Here is a 22,895-nt window from a genome sequence, read left to right as displayed (position 1 = left end):
TGGTTAAACTTTATTACAAGGTGACATTGTTACAGTGTAATTACACTTTTTTTAATTTTATTTTTTTATTTATAACAGTTTTTATACAAGCACAAAACAAACAAAGTTGCACAAAATGTATACAAAAAGTATGTTATACATAAAATAAACAAACAAAGGAGAGAAAAAAAAACCCAAACAACAACAACCCCCCACCCAAACCGCACCAGATAGAAAGAGAAATTACACCTTAAAGCCATACATAAACTTAAACAAAACATTAACAATGGAGTGAAGAGATAAAATAGAGAAGTTATCCATATTACATATAGGCTCAAACATATTTCAACTCTTAGAAAGATGCCTAGTAATTACACAATTAAGTACTGAGTAATATTAATTAACGAAATGTACTTAATAATAGGGTTATGGTTTGGTTCAGAGTTAGCTTTGTTAGTTTAGTAATTATGCATATATTTGTATTTTCGTATTTTCCATTCACCACTTTAGAAGTTAACCCAGATATGACGACTTCCACGTCTGAGAACGCTGGAAATGTGAAAAGAAAGGGTCAATTGACCAAACATTATTTATTATTCCAGAAAGTATTACATATGGACATGGTAATAAATAATAAATGAAATTACACACTGAAAATGTATTTGTATTTACATTTATTTAATGTGTTTGGTTTCTGTGCTTCAGTTACATTATTCACAGTCTTTAAACAGAGATTTTCCCAATGCTGTTGTACAACTTGTTCTAAAGATGTTAAATTCTCATGGCGCAACTATTCTTGTTTTAGATGGACGACATTGATGCCATGTTCAGCGACATGCTGCAGGAGATGGATCTCCTAACGCAGGTAAGTTTCCTATGGATACGTCTCATATCCTCCAGACAGACAACCTAGCTAATCAGTGCCATGTGTGCTTTTATGTGTCTCTTAAAGCAGAAGCAAAATAATAATAATAATAATAATAATGATAAAATATGGAAATAGCTTCATAAATAGTAAAATTTCTAACATGAAGCTTTCCCCAAATTTTCATTTTATGTTTATGGTCACTTCAACAGAAGACAAACGTTATCTCCCATTCAAACAATGGCAATGGTCATTTTTATTCAGTTCCAGTAATAAGATGTGATGACTTTGAATTACATATTTTCTCTTTATGCAGTATAACTGATGACCTACATGTGAGCCAGCAGCTGCAAATAATTTGAACCCAAAATAGGGAACAAAAGCAGGAAGCACACATACAGTATTAACACTGATATATACAGGGGTTGGACAATGAAACTGAAACTCCAATACACCATCCATTTGTCTTGGGAATGACAGATACAAGTCCTGCTCAGTGGCTAGAGGGATTTTGAGCATTCCTCTTCCCGAACAGTGGCCGGGTCATTATGTGATGCTGGTGGAAGAAAGTGTTTTTCTTTTTTGCTCCTCCAAAATACCCTAAAGAGGCTCAAAAATATGTAGATCTGGTAACTGTGCAGGCCATGGGAGATGTTCAACTTCACTTTCATGTTTATCAAACCATTCTGTCACAAGTCTTGATGTGTGTATTGGTGCATTATCATGCTGATACACGGCATTCAGGGTACAATGTTTGAACCATAAGGTGCACATGGTCCTCCAGAATGTTTCGGTCGTTTGGCTATAGCAGCCCGACCATAAATATTGACTCTGTTGCCTCGAAACTAAAAGTTTCAGGTGCGCATTTAATTCTGCAGTGAGTTGGGCAGCTGTGGTTTAATGTTTTTTGAATACAACCCAGGTTAGTACCTGGACATCCCTTTCAGACAGCTTCCTCTTGCGTCGACAGTTACTCCTGTTGGATGTAGTTCATCCTACGTGGTGGTATGCCGACATTACCCTGGAGACTATAGCTCTCGATACACCAAATACTTGCTGTCCTGGTCACAGATGAGCCAGAGATGCACACCAACAATTTATCCTCTTATGAAATCTGATATGAATCCCATTATGTTGTGTGGATTGCAATATTTTATGGACAGCTGTGCTATTGCTCTGCTAATTCAACCTTCACACTCTGCTTTTACTGATGAAATGTAAAGTCTGTAAAGATTAGCAACCAGGCCATGCATATCTAGTGTGAAACATCTCTGTATGTCACATTTACATGCTAATATGATGACAGTTGCTTTGCTGTTATTTCTGTTATTTCAAAAATAGCTATCATATTTGTTATCTATCATTTGTCTTGTTCCTCATTTGTCTTTTCACAGAGTTTGGGAGCAGAAGCGGAGTCTGCACCTTTGCCTAAACCTCCCTCCATTCCTGCCCCCCAGGAAATGAACTTTTCCATTGGTTTTACAGATTTGAATGGTAAACAATATTTCAACCTAATATTTTTCACCAGTGTCTGCTTTCTTACCACGTTATTTCACCTAAAAGTCTCAATTCATCAACTGTGTTGAAAAATTTGTGAGAAAATTAGCGATTAATTAACCATAAAATTGCTTAAAACTATGTCTGATGGCAGCTCAAAGGTGCACAGATAGGGCTGTTTGAAGTGGAGAATGTTTATCTATGTTATGTCTGCAATCAAATCCTGAATAACCCACTTATTGACCTCATCAAGCTCAAAAGTTCAACTCTATAGGCAAAACAAAAAGCACAAGAAGATTAACTGCTAATACACTGTAGAAAGTGGCAGCCTGCGATTTTTACCTGCTATTAAAAAACCTACCTGATTTAACCCATACATTTGTTTTGTTGGTATAAATTCATGTTCATATAGGTTTGTTCAGTGATGTTAAATAATATTTTTTGACTTGAATAAATCCAGTTAATTTAGATTAAATTAAATTAGGCAGTAAATATGTAGTTATTATTGTGATGCATCAACCTTGGATTGGGGGTACTAGTTTAGGATCACTGATATGATGTTATGTTTTGGGATGGACCTTCATGCTTACTTTTTTTCCCCTAAAAAAACGTACATTCTTGTACAAATCACATCGTACAAATTCATACGAAATTGCCATCTCGCAATTACTGTACTGTAGTTCCTGTAGATAGGATTGTAATTTCTTGTTTTCTTTGGGTGCTCTGTATGTTGTCAACAACGTGATGTTTTTGTTTCACATTGTTACCCTATATGTTTCTCTAAAGCATCCCTGCATGAGATGGAAGACAATGACTTAGATGCCTTGATGGCTGACCTGGTGGCAGATATTAGTGCCACGGAGGAAAAGTTTGCCACAGACAGAGATACGTCAAAAGGGTCAGCTCCATTTACCCCAATACCCATACAGCCTCAGAGTAACTTTGGCCTTCCAGTGTCAACTGACACCTCAAAACCTGCAACTTCCTCCAACTCTATTGCAGCTCCGCCTCCAATACCCGCCTCTAAACCATCAAAAGTAAGTATCATTATGAATGGTCCGCACACCCACAGGTCTTATGTGGTTAACACATCTTTAGCTGAAGGTTACAGAGTTTATTTTAAAACCAGGCCAAACAACAGATGTGAACAGATATAATGGAATTTAAGTGCAACGCTGTAAAACTGCATTAACTTTATGAAGTATGAACCCTGTCTACAATTTCCAACTCTACTCTGCATGTAAAAAAAGCCCAACCATAAAATGTAATTACCCTCATGATTGCAACGTTAGCTCAGCCGGATATTCACTGAATGTTATTTTATGTCTAGCCCAGTGCTTGAAGGAATGTACAGAAGGAGACGGCTTTCTAATGTAGATCAGCTCTGTTTCACAACTTAAGTGAGATGCCAACCTAGCAAGCACATTAAAGCATTATAGACATACTCCCGATGCAAAGGCTGTTTAACAAGTTGGCCAGAATAATTATATTGTCTTCTCAGCTAGAATTTTACATCCTACAACATGTGGCCTTGCAACATGCTATTACGAGGAGCATTCTAAATTAGTAATTTATGATGTTCCATTTCAGTTAAGATACACAATGCTCTCTTACTTCTGTCATCTTTAGATTTAAGCTGTAGAATCAGAGTAAGCCTTGCATTTCCCATATGTAGAGCCTTTTGACGCCAAATTGACTCCATGAAACCTTAATTAAGATCAGAATCAGATCACTCCAAAAATCATTGATATGTATAGTTATGTCTGTTAGGTAATTATCATTTTGTATCCCCCCAGGAAGAACAAGAGGAACAGATCAAAGCAGATAAAATCAAGCTTGCTTTGGAGAAGTTAAAGGAGGCCAAAGTGAAAAAGGTAAGCGATGCAGTCGTTTAAATTTTTTTTTAAATCTTGAATACACTAGAATAAGAATATTATTCAGTGCATTTCTAAAACAGCTGGAGACAAGAATGTGAGTCATTTAACTGCAAAAATATAGGCACTTTTCATGGCATCGTTCAATGCTGTGCGGTAGGAATGTCTGGCTGTGTTAGGTGGTCTGGGTGAGCAGACATCCACCACATTGATCTATTTCTAAAACAGATCAATGTCAATGACATCATGGCATTCTAAAACATGCCGGGAATCTGCTGCACGCTTGTTCAGACATTTGTTCATGCACAACCTCATGTAAGCCCGAAGAGGCCTTACATAGAACATCCCTTAAAGGATTAGTTCACTCACCCCCACGTCATCCAAGATGTTCATGTCTTTCTTTCTTCAGTAGAAAAGAAATTAAGGTTTTTGAGGAAAACATTCCAGGATTTTTCTCTATATAGTGGACTTCAGTGGGGTACAATGGTTTGAAGGTCCAAATTGCAGTTTCAATGCAGCTTCAAAGGGCTCTACACGATCCCAGCCGAGGAATAAGGGTCTGATCTAGCGAAACAATCTGTCATTTTCTAAAAAAATTAACATTTATGTACTTTTTAACCACAAATGCTCGTCTTGCACTAGCTCTCCGATGCGCCATGCATTATGCAATCATGTTGAAAGGTCATGTGTGACATAGGCGGAAGTACCGACCTAGTGTTTACAAGGTGAATGTGCAAAGACTAAGTAAAACGCAATTTACAAAAGAATAATAATAAATAAAAGGTAAAAAAAACACCGATGTCGGACGATTTTGAAGTTGGAGGAGAAAATGAGATGGAGTTTTTTGCCCTACCCTACCTTTTTTAACCGGAACACGCGTGACCTTTCAACGTGATTACGTAATGTGTGGCGCATCACAGAGCTAGTGCAAGACGAGCATTTGTGGTTAAAAAGTATATATATATTTCTTTTTAGAAAATTACCTATTGTTTCGCTAGATAAGATCCTTTATTCCTCGGCTGGGATCGTGTAGAATCGTGAAGCTGCACTGAAACTGCAATTTGGACCTTCAAACCCCTGTATCCCATTGAAGTCCACTATAAGGAGAAAAATCCTGGAATGTTTTCCTCAAGAACCTTAATTTCTTTCCGACTAACCAAAGAAAGACATGGAAATCTTGGATGACATGGGGCTGAGTAAATTATGAGGAAATTTTAATTCTGAAGTGAACTAATCCTTTAACAAAAATCCCATGACATCCTAGACATCAATAAGAATAGGTAGAGACTTTCACTGAGGTCAAACACTTCTCAGATGTTTCTCCTGAGAAAAGGAGAAACCCTAACCCATACCATAGTACCACAATTGTCTAATTAATTTGAAAGGAGATATCAACAATGTCTCAAACTGTATTTAGATTTGCTAAAGTCTACTATCAAGAGAACTCTTTTAATCAAGATTGTTCCAAGTTCAATGTTGTAATACTGGAGACTAGATTCGGCCTAAACTCTTTTCAGGTCTTTTCCAGGCTTGGTTCCAATAATTGGAATAGAATAAAAAAATAAAAAAATAAAAAGTATACTATTAATATATTAGGCTGCTTTACATTGCTTTAATGCATTACTATTTTAACGTCCTATTTCTGCCCCATGCAGAGTGAATCCAGCATTTATATGTAGATGTCACTTCCGAAACTTTGCGGCACACAACTGGCTGTCGTTCCTCTTAGTTGCCTGAAAAACAATAGTTTTATTCAATGGATTATATAGGCTGTAGACTCGAAAGTGAGCCAAGACTGTTCCCTTACAATCACTAAAACGCTGTCTCTTTATCAGTTCATCCCGATCTCACAAAGTTCCTTTATAATCAATGAAGCTGCCAGCAATGCACAATCAATCTCTTACTTACATTGTGTTTACATTTTGTTAGTTGATGAGAAGTTTAGCGAGCCTGCATACCTAAGCATTGAATAAAAACTCTGACGTTTTCAGTGAGTTCTAACTCAACCCTCTTCAGGGGCCAGTTGCGTAAACTTACAGTGAGGAAAATAAGTATTTGAACACCCTGCTATTTTGCAAGTTCTCCCACTTAGAAATCATGGAGGGGTCTGAAATTGTCATCGTAGGTGCATGTCCACTGTGAGAGACATAATCTAAAAAAAAAATCCAGAAATCACAATGTATGATTTTTTAACTATTTATTTGTATGATACAGCTGCAAATAAGTATTTGAACACCTAAGAAAATCAATGTTAATATTTGGTACAGTAGCCTTTGTTTGCAATTACAGAGGTCAAACGTTTCCTGTAGTTTTTCACCAGGTTTGCACACACTGCAGGAGGGATTTTGGCCCACTCCTCCACACAGATCTTCTCTAGATCAGTCAGGTTTCTGGGCTGTTGCTGAGAAACACAGAGTTTGAGCTCCCTCCAAAGATTCTCTATTGGGTTTAGGTCTGGAGACTGGCTAGGCCACGCCAGAACCTTGATATGCTTCTTACAGAGCCACTCCTTGGTTATCCTGGCTGTGTGCTTCAGGTCATTGTCATGTTGGAAGACCCAGCCTCGACCCATCTTCAATGCTCTAACTGAGGGAAGGAGGTTGTTCCCCAAAATCTCGCAATACATGGCCCCGGTCATCCTCTCCTTAATACAGTGCAGTCGCCCTGTCCCATGTGCAGAAAAACACCCCCAAAGCATGATGCTACCACCCCCATGCTTCACAGTAGGGATGGTGTTCTTGGGATGGTACTCATCATTCTTCTTCCTCCAAACACGTTTAGTGGAATTATGACCAAAAAGTTCTATTTTGGTCTCATCTGACCACATGACTTTCTCCCATGACTCCTCTGGATCATCCAAATGGTCATTGGCAAACTTAAGACGGGCCTTGACTTGTGCTGGTTTAAGCAGGGGAACCTTCCGTGCCATGCATGATTTCAAACCATGACGTCTTGGTGTATTACCAACAGTAACCTTGGAAACGGTGGTCCCAGCTCTTTTCAGGTCATTGACCAGCTCCTCCCGTGTAGTTCTGGGCTGATTTCTCACCTTTCTTAGGATCATTGAGACCCCACGAGGTGAGATCTTGCATGGAGCCCCAGTCCGAGGGAGATTGACAGTCATGTTTAGCTTCTTCCATTTTCTAATGATTGCTCCAACAGTGGACCTTTTTTCACCAAGCTGCTTGGCAATTTCCCCGTAGCCCTTTCCAGCCTTGTGGAGGTGTACAATTTTGTCTCTAGTGTCTTTGGACAGCTCTTTGGTCTTGGCCATGCTAGTAGTTGGATTCTTACTGATTGTATGGGGTGGACAGGTGTCTTTATGCAGCTAACGACCTCAAACAGGTGCATCGAATTTAGGATGATAAATGGAGTGGAGGTGGACATTTTAAAGGCAGACTAACAGGTCTTTGAGGGTCAGAATTATAGCTGATAGACAGGTGTTCAAATACTTATTTGCAGCTGTATCATACAAATAAATAGTTAAAAAATCATATATTGTGATTTCTGGATTTTTTTTTTTTAGATTATGTCTCTCACAGTGGACATGCACCTACGATGACAATTTCAGACCCCTCCATGATTTCCAAGTGGGAGAACTTGCAAAATAGCAGGGTGTTCAAATACTTATTTTCCTCACTGTAGATGGTAAGTGAAGTCTTAAGAACTAGTCTGACCTACTAGCAATTAGTTAGGGCAAATCAGTATTACTTTTGAGATTCAAATTAGACCAATCTACCTTTTTATCTAACTGACTTAAAAAAAGTTATGACCAGTCTTGAAGAAAAAAATTAGATGCCTAACTTGTAAGACTAGTCTAAGCAGTTTATGCAACTGGCCAGTCTCTTGACTTGAAATCAACCTACTTCAGGTTTGGGTCTTGACTCGGACTCGACCCTCTTCTGGTCTCTGTCTTGACTGAGACTCAACACTCTTTAGGTCTCTGTCTTGACTTGGACTTGACCAACTTCAGATCTCTGTCCTGACTCGGACTCGACCCTCTTCTGGTCTCTGTCTTGACTGAGACTCGACCCTCTTCTGGTCTCTGTATTGACCCGGACTTGACCATCTTCAGATCTCTGTCCTAACTCGAACTTGACATTCTTCTGGTCTCTTTTTTGACTTGGACTCAATTATTTTTCACTTCTTGGTCTTGACTCGGATTCAACCCACTTTTGGTCTCTGTCTTGACTTGGACTCGACCCTCTTCAGGTCTTGGTCTTGATTTGAACTTAACCATCTTCTGATCTCTGTCTTGACTCGGAATTTGCCCTCTTCAGGTCTTGTTCTTCACTCTGACTCAACCCCCTTCAGGTCTAGATCTTAATTTGGACTCGACTTTCTTCAGTCTCTGTCTTGACTTTTGCCCGACCCTCTTAATAATAATAATAATAATAATAATTCATTACATTTATATAGCGCTTAATGTCTCTGACTCAATCTACTCTCCACCTTGACTTGAAAGAGCTGATCTCAGTTACATAACTGTCCAAATTGTAGTTAGAAACTTGTAGTTAGAAGTGTATTTGGTTATAATTGTCCCATTTGTTGTTAGAATCGTAGTATATGTCAATGACTGCAAAATATGTGTCTATTTTTATGTCTTATAAGGAATATTAGGATAAACATCTGAATCTCATAAAGCCTATGACCTCTTCAGCAATGAAAGAACAAGCTTTGCACAATAATTGTTTCCACTTAGATATACTTTATTTTTTACAATAAGCTATCAGTTGCTTTCTTCTCAATACATTGTAAAAACAAAAATAAGGTGTCATGGGTCAGCCTGCTCTAAAAAGTCTGGTTGTAGGTTACATGACCCACACTGACTTGATGTCACAGCTGAGTGATAAAGTAGGTTACTTAAAGTGCTCAAAGTGCACTGACTCACACCAATATGTTGTAATAATGGTTACAACAAGAACGGATTTAAAGTTGCAACTATAACTGCAACAATGTGAGACTTTAGAATGAACTTAACTGCTTTCAGCATGATTGCTGATATTCAAGGATATCCTTCTGCAGTTCACATGCCATTATCAGAGCGTATCTGTCTATAAGACCATTCATATCACTGTCTTCCAAACATCTGTGCACAGACCCTGTTGAAAGCACAAGCATGGCTTGTCACCAGCATGTGATTATGCTGGTGTTCCCACCAGGCTTCAACTAGTTTGTTTAGCCAGAGGTTCCACTTCGGTCCACTTTGCAGAATACTCTGGACAAGAACTGCTCACTTAAACTGGATGAAACCATCTGACCAATATATAATATAAAGCATCAAAACCAAATTTTGTTACCCTGATCATGCTAATGATCATAAATCATGCCATATGGTTATCCTGTTATTTGAGTTTAACCTTGAGATTTATCATTTGTTGTGATAGCTGGTCGTGAAAGTGGAGATTATGGATGGCAGCTCAAAGACTCTGATGGTGGATGAGAGACAAACAGTCAGAGAGGTGATGGACCAGCTGTTTGAGAAGACACACTGTGACTGCAATGTGGACTGGTGTGTGTGCGAGACCAACCCTGACTTACAGACTGGTGAGTATTATCCATGTACACACACACACACACACACACACACACCTACCTACATGTCCATTCAGTCGTCATCAGCTTTAAAGGACTGGATTTTGCGAAGATGATGAAGTGTGTTTTCATTGGCGTGCTGACAGGCAGGCTCCGGTGAGCTCACAGTACAAAGCTGACGTACCACCATACACATTCACTCTCACACACCAAACGACAGGTGGGTTTAATTTACTGTCCCAGACACTGTCACTCAACCTCCCTATCATGAGGAAATACAGTCCTAATGATCGAAATCCCTCTTTACTCTTTCGCCATCTGCTGTGAGGCTTCATCTACAGCCATTATGTGTGCTGTCTGGTTGCCAAATTTTAGATGAATAGACTTAGACGAGACTGGATTTTTCTGGCTATTCCATTTGTTTCCTTATGAAAAAGATATATATATAAACCATATAAAAGATATTTTTGAAAAATATATATATTATTATATATATACTATTATTGAAATACAAGGCCACTTCAGTGTACTTAAAGAGTGTACACTTTCATGACTATGTTTATTAATACACTTAACAAGTGCACTTTGTAATAATTTCAAATTAAAAGTTTTATTTTAAAGTCCTTTTAAATCAGTATGTTTTAATAATCTTTTGTCATGCTTTAAAGAAGCATGCTTTATGCTTATTTTGGATGTACTGACTAACATACTAAAACACATGTAAAGTAATTGATCATAATTTTAACTGTAGAGTCGTATTTGATATTACATTTAAATATAATATAGGCATACAAGTTTCAATAGAAATGACATTCGCACACTTTAGTCCTATATAAGCACTTAAGTCCTTAACGCTCTTAACTTTAGCTAATTGCTTTTAAAATTGTTTAACTAAAACACATTTTCATTTAATTGTAAATAACATGCAATGGCATATTACATTTAGTTTGCACTTAAAGGGTTAGTTCACCCAAAAATGAAAATTCTGTCATAATTTTCTCACCCTCAAGTTGTTCCAAACCTGCATGAATTTCTTTCTTCGGCTGAACACAAAAGAAGATATTTTTAATAATATGGGTAACCAAACAGTTGATGGATCCTTCCTTAATATGAAGGAAAAAAAAGAAAAGAAAAAAAACTATAGGAGTCAATGTATTTATTTACTATTAACTATCAACTATTTATTTACACACATTCTTCAAAATAGTAAAAACTTCAATGAATTAAAAACGATTAAAATGTACTTTAAAGTAAATCTTTCATTTTGACTTTATTATAACATGCACTTTTTAAAAGTTAAGAAAGAGTCATGAAAGTGTACTCTCTTTAAGAAAACCTTTTTATTATTTTATCAGTATTATAATTTTTACAAGTACAGTTTTTTTAAAATATACCTTTAAGATTTGAAGTACGCTACAAGTGCACATTCAATGCAATTACACATAGAACATATGGGAGGGTGGTTCCCATATGAAAAAAAAAAGCCTAAATCAGCTGACCACTTATCTTAATATTGTGGGCGGTGCGCCTCCTCTTTAAAAACATGTTGCCTAGGCAAAAGAGTGTGAGGCAACTAGACAAACATTTCCAAAACAGAGTCAACGTTTAACTATGTTAAATATCTTTGGAAATTTGTTACACCCAAGTTAATTTTAGAGAAGTATCATCCTCGCATGATGATGTTTCCTACTGTGAGTGACTTATAATCATGAGAAAAGTACTGATGCGAGAACATCTGAACAGCTCTGACACACACAGTCTCCACCTTATTTTTAATGTAAGAGTGAGCACTGACACTTGTAAATTGAATGTGTCTGGCTTCTGGTGTCATTGTTACGTCTGTTTAGACAGCAACATAGTGTCGGCCCAGATCCGGGCCACATTTGGTACATGTGGATTCCACTATTTTCTGGACACTATTTTGCTGTCTGGGTTCTGAATTTAAGTTTGGTTTTAAATCATGATCTTATTTAATTTGTTCCTTGTTCAGTAGCTCATCAGTTACCATGTGTTCCACCTGTGTCTAGTTAATTATCTCATTTAGTCCCTAGTGTTTCTCTGTGTATTTATAGTCCTGTGTTTGTTTCAGTCTTTCTCAGATCTCATCTGTTATAAGCAGTTGTTCTGATCATTGTGTTTTTGATCCTGATATCCTGATGAAGTGTAATTTTGAGCTTGATTTGATTAAAGAACAGCTTGCGAATAAATTCCGCCTTTGCTGACAGTCATCCACTTCCAGTAATTATTTGGCTGTATAAGGCTATGTCTACATTAATCAAGATACATTTGAAAACGGCGTTTTCGTTTCAAAACGTTTTCCATCCAAACTAGCATTTTCAGGCATTTTCCAGAAGTTTAAGTTGCGCTAATTTCACCTTACTGCGCATGCGTAAAACCTCAAAGCTCACTGAGATGATACAGACGGAACAGATATCATAGTTATCACACTATTCTTCTGGCAGGGTCATTTTATTTAGCAAAATATCTCATCATTCACTGATGCATCCAGGTCACGCTCAATCACCATTATATGTGTGTTCTACAATGCAATGCTCTTATGTTTTGCTTTTGCTGCAGGACAGCGATTGTGAGTAAATTTTCATCTTTGAAGGATTGTGATATGAAGAGTGAGCAATTACAGTAACATATCCTTAGCAAAAGTGTGACAGTGAATAGCACATAACAGGCACAATACCAGTAAACATAGATACCTATCGGTTCAATATGCATCACATGACTAAACATACGTCATTGTTTTCAAAGACCTCAGTTTTCACAGTCCACACTACAACACGAAAACGCCATTTTCAGATTTATCCACTTGGGAATGCATTTTCAAAAAGCTACGTTTTTGCAGGCCAAAAACACTGTCTCTGTGTTTCTCAGGAAGACCAAAACGGAGAGAAACACGATGCGTTTTCAAACGGACAAGGCCTAAAACAACTTGTTTCTGCTTGATATTGCAAATAGTTTTACAGTTTACTGTGCTTTGTTTTTTCCACCACTATACTCCCATCCGTTAGTGTGCTCTCATCAAGTTGAAGGACAGGAAATCATATATATGCTCAGGGAAAATAGCTTCCATATTAACCACACTTAATGTCAGACCACCTACAGTATAAGCTCTCATCATTCCAGTTTTTTTTTTAATAAATATTTTTAATAAATATATATATTTTTTTGCTTTTATATTAATACTTTCAGCTTCAAACCAATAGTCAAGTTAAAGTCAAGTGAAGCTATAACATCTTAAAAAGGACGTTTTGTTTCAAGGAAGTTCTATTCTATATTTGTGTAGGCTGTGTACTTTTATACTTATTAAAATACAGATTAGTGATGGGATTCTCATTTGATACCGAATTTATTATTATTAAAAGCTTTTTACTGTATTTTTAATTAAAGGACAAATCCAGTGAAAAATGAACCTGGGGTTAATTAACACATGGTTACCGAGTCGATCGTTCCCTGCGATGCGTTTTCATGAAAATCGAATGTATAGAGTTTTATCTTTAAAAACAGATTAGCTCATAACACTAGTATATGGGGCACAGAGTAAGTAAAAATAAATCACTAGCTAATACCACTAACAAGGCTCAAAATAGCCTCACACTAACACGGTAACATAATGAGGGTCCTTACATACAAACCGAAGCATTGAGAACTTCGTAAGTGTACAGACAGTTTAATAAGAAGATACTTTATAAAGTATCATTTATAACAGTACATTACGCGTTGACATGCAGGATCCATCTTGGAAAACAGTCTCGACTAATCGAGCCACAAACGCCGTGCTACGTTAGATTTCACAAACGTAATTCCTATCGACCAGCTATCCTATCGACGGCGTTCGTGGCTCGATTAGTCGAGACTGTTTTCCAAGATGGATCCTGCATGTCAACGCGTAATGTACTGTCTTTATAAAGTATCTTCTTATTAAACTGTCTGTACACTTACAAAGTTCTCAATGCTTCGGTTTGTATGTAAGGACCCTCATTATGTTACCGTGTTAGTGTGAGGCTATTTTGAGCCTTGTTAGTGGTATTAGCTAGTGATTTATTTTTACTTACTCTGTGCCCCATATACTAGTGTTATGAGCTAATCTGTTTTTAAAGATAAAACTCTATACATTCGATTTTCATGAAAACGCATCGCAGGGAACGATCGACTCGGTAACCATGTGTTAATTAACCCCAGGTTCATTTTTCACTGGATTTGTCCTTTAATACTTTCAGAGGACCTTTTACCTTTAATCATATTTTAGGTGCACAATGTCATTTTTTCAAATTTACAATGTAAAGTATATTATCGATAAAAAAAACAACATTTATTTATATATTTATTTATGTATTTATGTGTGCAATGAAAGTTAAACATTCTTTAATGTATTTATGTATGTACAGTATGTCTGCATTTCAATCATGACGAAATTTGATCAACTCTCGAAATTTAAACTAAGAATGGAATGTACTATATGGACTATATTTTCTGCTGCTGGCAGCATGAGTAAAGGCTACTGTCGAAACATGCACAAACATACAGGAAATAGGATACAAGCTGCTGTAAGGAAAGAAGGCATAACCCCCTAGTAGATCTAGGCAGGTGGTGCTGGGGAAGGAGGAGGTCTAAGAAAATTCCCATGGCATTCTGCACTAGCTGAGCCAAGTCGGGATGGAAATAAATTGGTCACATTTATGGATTTAGGAGAACCACTCAGCTGCTCAGAAGAGTTTAATGATTGTTTCATAAACTATGTATGTATGTGTGCAATTAAATTTAAACATTGTTTTCCATCTTGTAGTTGGTAAGCTGTTAGGTAAACCCAAGATTGTTGGTACAGTTCCTTGAGAACACACAAATATATACCTTTATTTTATTTCAATATGGCTTTGATAAAAGTGTCTGTCAAATCAATCTTTACACAAAGTGTTCATAACTTCAAAGGGGTAATATTGATTATCAATATTTATTTATGAAAATAGTAAAATGCGGTATGGACAAAAAACAATGACATTTGAATTAAGTTTGACCTTTCCACAGAACGAGGGTTTGAGGACCATGAGAACCTAGTCGAGCCTCTTTCTACATGGACCAGGGACACTGAAAACAAAGTGTTTTTTCTTGAGAAAAAAGACAAATATGAAGTGTTCAGAAACCCTCAGGCAAGTATTTGGACGGCTATTTGTGCTTCTTGCCAATGCAATTTGAATTACAGCTTATGAAAGTATCAAAGTAAAATACAAAAACGCTTTAAATACCGCTTTCCCCTTACAGTATACTGTTTCACAGAAGTGACATTTCCAGTGCAAAAACTGCTCTCTGACTTCTCTATTTCTAGTTCAATGAAAAAATGGAACAGAAATTAGAAAAACAGTTAAACTCAGCATATTGACAGCTTTCTGTAATTGTAGAAGTCTAGAAGACTTCTTTGGTGTAGAGACTGTCTTCATGACCAACATGACATTTAGTTGAATGCTGATTAAAATGAAGCCCATTTCAATTTCTTTTACAGTTATTTTATATGTGGAAAAAGGATAAGAAATCTCTAATGGACATGAAAGAAAAAGACAAAGAACAACTTCTGGAGGTGCGTTTGCATTTTACTTTTGATATAATTGAGAGATTTAATGTCAGCTTACCAATGTAGACATTTATCAAAAAATTTAATGGAGTTAATTGGATTTAACGTCTTAATTGAAGACATTTAACGAAATAATGCAGGTCTAAACAAGTCTGACCCAACCATGACAATGTTTTCATCATATACTCACCCTTATGTCGTTCCAATGTGTGTCCTGCGGTAAATAGAAAATCGACATGGAATGACATGAGTGTAAGCGAATGATGAAAGTCTTAATGTCTGGTTCTGTTTTTCTGGGTATAGGAGAATTTTTGTGGAGCCTCCATCATTGTGCCTGACCTTGAGGGCATTCTGTATATGAAGGAGGACGGCAAGAAATCCTGGAAACAGCGCTACTTCCTACTTCGGGCCTCTGGATTGTATTACTCACCCAAAGGCAAGACAAAGGTCAGCTCAGGCAACCCAGACAGTAAAACATACAGTGCATTTTGAGTTCAGGCAAATCCTCGCTGATTAAGCTCAATGTACTTCAGTTTGCTTTTTGACTGAATACTTAATCACAACAGACCTAAATAATAACTGGCTTTGTGAAAATGTCAAGAAATTACATTTGTGTGCGTTATGGGGTTCTCTCTCCATCAGGCATCACGGGACCTTGTGTGCTTGGTGCAGTTTGACAATGTGAACGTCTACTACTGCAAAGAATACAGAAACAAATACAAAGCACCAACAGACCACTGCTTCATTCTCAAGGTACAGTTTTCTTATTATGGTAACCCACTCTCACTTTAACATTTATACAGAGTTTGGATCAGAAACATAGAGTGGGACAAAGATCAATAAAGCAAAACATGAAAACAGCCCACCCTTAATTGTATTGAATGTGCTCTTGTAGTGCACTTTACATCTTAAGAGTATATATTTTTTAAACTGTACTTGCTGGTAATGTAATATTAATGAAATAAAAGCCCATTTAAGTGTACTCTTAAATGTTTCTTAACACACTTAAGTACACTTTTAAAAAAGTGAACTTTCCAATAATATAAAATGAAAAGTTTTATTATATAAACACCTTTTAGATCATGTTTAATAATCGATTGTCATGCTTTATAGAAGTACACTTATTTTGATGTGTTGACTAACTTATAAAGCACATTTAAAGTTATATTTATATAATTATTATATATAATATAGTTATAATTTTAACAGTAGTGTGTTATTCGGTATTCAATTTAAAGTTAATATATTTTAAATGTACTAAATTGTGAATTCATCATTACAAAATGTATAATTACAGATATATTGAAATACATAAAATACAACATACAAGTTTAAATAGAAATAACATTAATATATTTTAGTTGACCTTTAACGCTAAAAATCAGCTAATTGTATTTAATATAAATTTAAACCATAATACATTTAATTTAACTGCAATCAACATGCAATTAAATGTCTGAAATATTACATTCAGGTTTACACTTAAATATTTTTTTCAAAGTACATTATTTTTGTAATAAGTGTACTTCTTTTTTATCATTACATTTTTATGAATATTATTAAAACCAGAGTGCGAATTACCCCACCATAATTGGGGGGTACTGCCCCTTCACTTCTTCTATGACCATCATGGTCCACTACCATATCAATCCCCACCGTGATCGCCAAGTGCAACATGTGTTGTGCAAGGTCTAAACATGCGACAAACTGATAATCAGTAGGCTACAGAATATCTCATTGTTATTATATATCCAAAAGAGAACTGTTTTGATCAACTCCCAAAAGTTAGAAGTTAAGTGCACTGAAATACCATTCTAATTACTAGTAAAAGTAATACCTTTACAAGAAGCCTATTGCCTATTTCGTTTTTCCTGGCTCAAAATGAGGCGGAGGTGGTAAAATCCTAATAATGTATTTTAATAATAAGTTAATTAAATGTGTATTTTTTTGTAGATCATCATATAGCCTAATGTTTTATTTTATTTTATTTTACTTTATTCATCTTTCATTTCAAATTCTTAAATTTGATAAATATAGGGTGAATACTGGCAAAGTGGGACAATGGGTAAAGTGGGACAGTTAAGCTTCTTAATTTCCATCTTAACATGTAAATGTTTCCATTACTAAAAATCAACACTGAGCTCATCATAAGCAAGTATGTGATAAAAAAAAAATAGATTCTGTGGCTATGACATCACTTCCGGGGGTGTGGCACACCATATTCAACAACCTTACAGTGAACCGTGATGGTAAAGTAAAATGACATAGCATTCTGAGGTGAATAATGTTAAGATTATAAAAATTAAAACACTCATGGATCATTTGTAATTGTTATATATTTTGTTATAGGATGTAATGGTGAATCAGAATTTGTAAAAATCACATTCATAAGAATCTTTTTTTAAAGTTTTTTATGTGATTTTGACACTGTCCCAGTTTGCCAATAGCGTATTGTTAAACTGGGACAGGGTATTACTGGCAAACTGGGACAGCCATTTAAGTCATTCGAATGGGGGAATTGAGTTCCCTTTTTGTATGTCCCTCATAAATTTAGTTAGCTAGCTAGATATTTCAACAAAGATTGTAAACTGATTTTAAAAAACAATGCCAATTCCAAAAAGAAAAAAAGAAAAAAAAGATGGAGGATACTTGGATGGCTGGGACATTTGCCATTTGCAATATTTGCAAAAAACTTTTCAACAAAAATAAATGAAACTTAGCCTGTGTGGAATAAAATGAGCCTATAAGAATAAATGTTTATGAAGATTTCTATTTTTTAAATTTATATGAAATAAACTAAACCCAATACAAAATATTGTGGACAGGTGAGGGAGGGAGGGGGTGGAAAGAATCTGCTGTACCTGCACCCCTCCTTAAAATTTTTTTATTTTTATTATTTTTGTTGTTGTTGTTTATATTTTTATTGTGTATTTAATTCATTGGGCCTACATTTGAATAACAATTTAATGTGTTTTAAGTGTCCCAGTTTGCCAATAAAGGTGTCCCAGTTTGACAGTAGCGCCTGGAAAAATGTTGTTTGGGGTCAATGTGTGTTTGAGGAAGAGTCATCCATCCTGTGTTTAATGTTTCTTTCTTTTTTATTCTGTATAGTAGAGTAGAGCTCTTAAGCTATTTAGAATAGTATCATATGAGGGGCTAAGACATTTGGATCATAATAAAACATTATGCAGAAGGTAAATTATCAGAAAGTGTCCCACTTTACCAGTATTCACCCTATTCAATTAAAATAATTAGACACTAGGCTGTTACCAATCAAATTAAATAATTTACATTGAAAAAATATAACTATTAAATTAGATTATTTTAAATATTTTTGAATATACAAATAAGGAATGTTGAAAAGAATGATACTTTATGAAACTAGTGTTTTGTCATTCAACGTTGACACTTGCTTGAGAAGTTGAAGTCGTTCTCTATCTCCGTTGCTTCCGCGGTGGTTAAAAATGGTACGGTCCACAATAGGGGTGTCTGAAATCGCTTTACATTAAAATGTTCCTACAGTGAAAATAGGAGTTGACTTGTATTGTAACTGTAATTATATTTTTTTCACAATATCAGAAAAATTATCTGACCCCCCCAAAACTGATATTTCTGTCCCTTTGGGGGACTGGGGGGTACTATACCCCCCAATGAAGACCTAGTACCCCCTGTAATTCGAACTATGATTAAAACCCAAACAAGGTTTTCATGGATATGAAGTACAAACAGTACAAACAGACAGGAGAACTATGGGAAGTTGTACTTGTTTTCCTGTTGTTTTTCCAGAGTCTCAGCTGAGATGTTGAGTTGCTTACTCTGTTCTCATTCTGTAAACAATGCACAAAAATACAAATTTGATTCTGGACATAAAGTGAATTCTCATCATTCCCGCAACAAAATGCTGCTCTATCAGGCTAGTCATGGACATGAAAGCGCAGACATAAAAGACGTGAGGCTTCGAGCACAAGAAGCTGTAAATTACATTCCTCTTAAAAGCACCCATTTCCCCTCTGCATGTAGTGGAGCAATAGTGTGATCAGGTTAGAGGTGATATTTCTGCAACCCTTCAAAATGCTCCGCTGGTCCAAAACTACATTCCCCAAATGATATTCATATTAAAGGTATGTTTACACAACAACAATGTACTAAAAATGTACAACTTTTTTCTTTGTACAGATGACAATGTTATCAAAACGATCCCCGTTCACACAGATCTGTCCCTTTTTACCTAATTTAAGAAAAAGTCAAATCCTTTTAACACGAAAACATATCATCCTTGAGTCTGTTGTAAGGAACCTTTAATTTTTCATGATGAAAAAATGTTATATTGTGTTGATTTGTGTAATTCTTATAACCACGTGATGATGTCTGTATGTCCCCCCCTCCCCCCATTTCTTACTGTTAATATCTGTATCCTTTCATTTGAAAAAAAATATAGACTAAACACGTAATATCCATGTGCATGATGTCCTGTTTTCACAGATTCACCTTTTTGTAGTTTATATGGAGATGATAATGGTGTCGTAACTTTGAAATCCATTTTCAAATGTTTTCAGGCCAAAACGCTGTTGTCGGCCAAAACGCATAAGCCTTCCGTTTTCAGTTGAAAACAGTGTCGTGAAAACATCCCCTAAATTACTAAATGGCAAACCTAGTCTCGGGCCGGAGTGCAACCTCGGCTTTTTAAGTAATTTGCCATAATAACAAGGTGTCTTTAAGTACTCCAGGCAGCAGGGGATTTATCTGATATTAACGCACCATAAATCAGCTTGGTTCTCTTTCATACAGTAAGTGTTCACTCAAAGACCATTAAGCTGGTAGGCGTAACCCCCAAACCCCGCTAAACACAAATTGTACAATAATTATTTCAAGGTGTCTGGTGCTCCCCCAAAGATAAAAGCCAATGTGTTGCATTTGAACGTCCAGAATGCAGGAAGTGGTTGGGGAAGCATCTTTTCCTGTTTAGCGTGCATGGATGAGAGCTGACATTAACTGTGGCAACATGAAACATAAGGGATGAGGGTTTGAAGATTCACGAAAAGTGAATCTTTCTTAGATAGCAAGGGGCTAAATTCAAGAAACGGTACAGTATTTGATAGTTTATACAAAACAGCATCCTAAAAAATATAACGGTAACACTGTATTTTACAGTGTCCATGTTACACGTTACATCTACTCACTGTTGCTAACAGTAAATTATGCATCTACTAATTGACTACATGCAACTAACCATAAACTAAATCCTAATCCAAACCCTATAGCAAGTATGTTGTTTATTATTATTACTTAATTCTTAATTGTATAATTACACTGCAACAGCGGCACCTTAAAATAAAGTGTAATTATAATAACTAATGTGTAAACTTTCTAGATCTGGTAAAGAACTTTAAATGCTACATCTTGCGTGAAGAACTACAGTGGATCTAAGAGCGAGCCTTGTGGCACTCACAGCTACCTTAATTTGTATTTGTTCAGACAGTATCATTTTTATGCATGCATGGTGGTAACAGTCTGATAAATATAACCAAAACCAATCAAAACTAGCAGTCTAAGAATGCTATCATGGTTCTCAAGACTTTCCAAATGAATAATATAGTCTATAATTTGAACAAGACACTATGGTTTAGTAGCCAGCCTGCCACAAGTTGTAAAAGGTCAAAACATTTTTTTTTCTGGTTATTTTTTGTGTTCAGACTTTGCAGTTGAAAGATCCTTCCTTTAATTAAAGTCTTTGCACACAATTCAAACTTATTTTTTTTCCAGTCTATACTCGCCTCTAAGATTATGAATATGTGATGAAAGTGTTAATACTGGGTTATTGTTCTACAAAATTAAAAAAACGAGGCATGGAAAGAATATCACTCGCTAAAAACTAATTTTGGACAAAGAAAATTATAACTGTAAAAAGCTATTTTACCAACATCAACCCATAGGAAACAAAATACCTTAAGGATTATAGCAAAACCAGGTCCACTGACATGTTGATGCCTTGTTAAGAAAGCATGACAAATCATCAAGGGTGTTTCAGGCTATGATTAGGTTAGGGTGGGCTGTGTTTTATGTTTGTCAAGCAAGTAAAAGTAAACAGCAAAAAATGTAATAAATGTAATACATGCACAATTAAACCCTGACTCCAACAGAAAAGGGACATGCATTCTTTGCATGTATGCAATAATTCAAAATTATAAAGGTTGAGATTTTTTGTGGTTCATTTTAGCAATATTTAGGGCTAATCCTAAAGTGTGGCATGAGGGGCATTGGCAATCAAATTGTGATTTTAGTGTGCCATCCACTGTCTCTGCTATGCAACTGCAGCTCAATAACATATGCAATCAAAACAATGTTAATATCACCAACTGTCCATTTGGAGAAAAACTAATATTAGCAAAGCATGAACTAATACTGAAAACCCTAGTAAGTTGTTACCCAACCCTTTGTTGTTTTGAGAACAAAAAAGCATTGATTAAAGATTCAACCCCTGAAAAATGAATGGTTCCACAAATCTGTAGGGAATGACAGCGAAACAATAGCTAGCGGATGAATTGTTATTATCTTGGCCTTCTCAGGTGTGTATATCAGGTTTATGTCATGTTCATATGGTCACTGTGATCTGCTTTCAGCATCCTCAAATTCAAAAAGAATCCCAATACATCAAGTATCTGTGTTGTGATGACGAGTTGACCATGACTCTGTGGGTGACTGGGATACGTATTGCAAAGGTGAGCAGAAACCAGGCCACACACCAAAAACCAAAATAGATAATGATTGTATGATAAATGCAAGAAGACACTAAGTTGAACTTTTTGCAGCAAATTAAATTATAAATTATAGTTTACAATGCAAAAATGTACTGTAAATTGTAGCTGTATTGTGTTGGGTCCTATTGTGAGCTGTCTACTTTGTCAAAAAATAATAATAATAAAAAACTAAGTTCTTCTACCTTATTAACGGTCTTGTTTTGTCATGATTTTGTCATAGTATGGTAAGCAGTTATATGAGAACTACAAAGCCGCTGTGAGGAAAGCAGCCGGCACTGGAAGCTGGGCTAGCCGCACTATCCAGGCCTCCTCCAGCGCATCCACACCCTCCCCTACACCTAAAGGTAGAGATAATGAGCTAAATAGATTGTTATTAAATGTATCATAGATCTTGATATATTAAAAGATTTTGATGACATTTTTGTGTTTATCTTTAAGCCAAAGCTGCGAATGGACACGCTCCTCAGCTTCCAAAGGACACCAAGGTACCTCTAAATCTATCAGTTGCCTTAGTAATGAAGAACACCATAATATAATACCATAAATAATATAAGTTCATGGACCATACTGAAGTGTGGACTGAATGTAATGTTTTCAGACACTTAACTGCATGTTAATTGCAATTAAACAAAATATAGTTTAAATTTATTGACTCACTTAAGTACATCTTTTTATAACATTTCACAATTACTTCTACTTTCTATGAAATATGGTTGAAGTTTACTGCCGAATGTACTGAGAAGCATTTATAGTAAACTAAAATATACATAAATCATTTCTATTGAAACTTGTCATGTTTTAAATATTTA

General features: G+C 35.9%; 1 protein-coding gene across 1 annotated transcript in view; it reads left to right on the top strand.

Moving 5' to 3' along the window:
* Positions 1–22,688, top strand: part of apbb1ip (amyloid beta (A4) precursor protein-binding, family B, member 1 interacting protein) — a 29,675-nt gene extending 6,987 nt beyond the window's left edge. Inside the window, exons 2-13 of the mRNA XM_084102522.1 lie at positions 785–844; positions 2,239–2,338; positions 3,128–3,378; positions 4,138–4,215; positions 9,603–9,762; positions 14,788–14,909; positions 15,260–15,334; positions 15,632–15,775; positions 15,971–16,081; positions 21,949–22,047; positions 22,307–22,430; positions 22,525–22,688. Coding sequence (XP_083958648.1) covers positions 785–844; positions 2,239–2,338; positions 3,128–3,378; positions 4,138–4,215; positions 9,603–9,762; positions 14,788–14,909; positions 15,260–15,334; positions 15,632–15,775; positions 15,971–16,081; positions 21,949–22,047; positions 22,307–22,430; positions 22,525–22,622 — 1,422 coding nt within the window. The 3' untranslated portion in view covers positions 22,623–22,688. The remainder of the gene's footprint in view (positions 1–784; positions 845–2,238; positions 2,339–3,127; positions 3,379–4,137; positions 4,216–9,602; positions 9,763–14,787; positions 14,910–15,259; positions 15,335–15,631; positions 15,776–15,970; positions 16,082–21,948; positions 22,048–22,306; positions 22,431–22,524) is intronic.
* Positions 22,689–22,895: the final 207 nt, after the last annotated feature.

This window comes from Abramis brama (assembly GCF_963993115.1).
Source record: "Abramis brama genome assembly, chromosome: 24".
Lineage (NCBI taxonomy): Eukaryota > Metazoa > Chordata > Actinopteri > Cypriniformes > Leuciscidae > Abramis > Abramis brama.
Note: the sequence above shows the minus strand (reverse complement) of the source record. Positions and strands in the feature narration are given on the sequence as shown.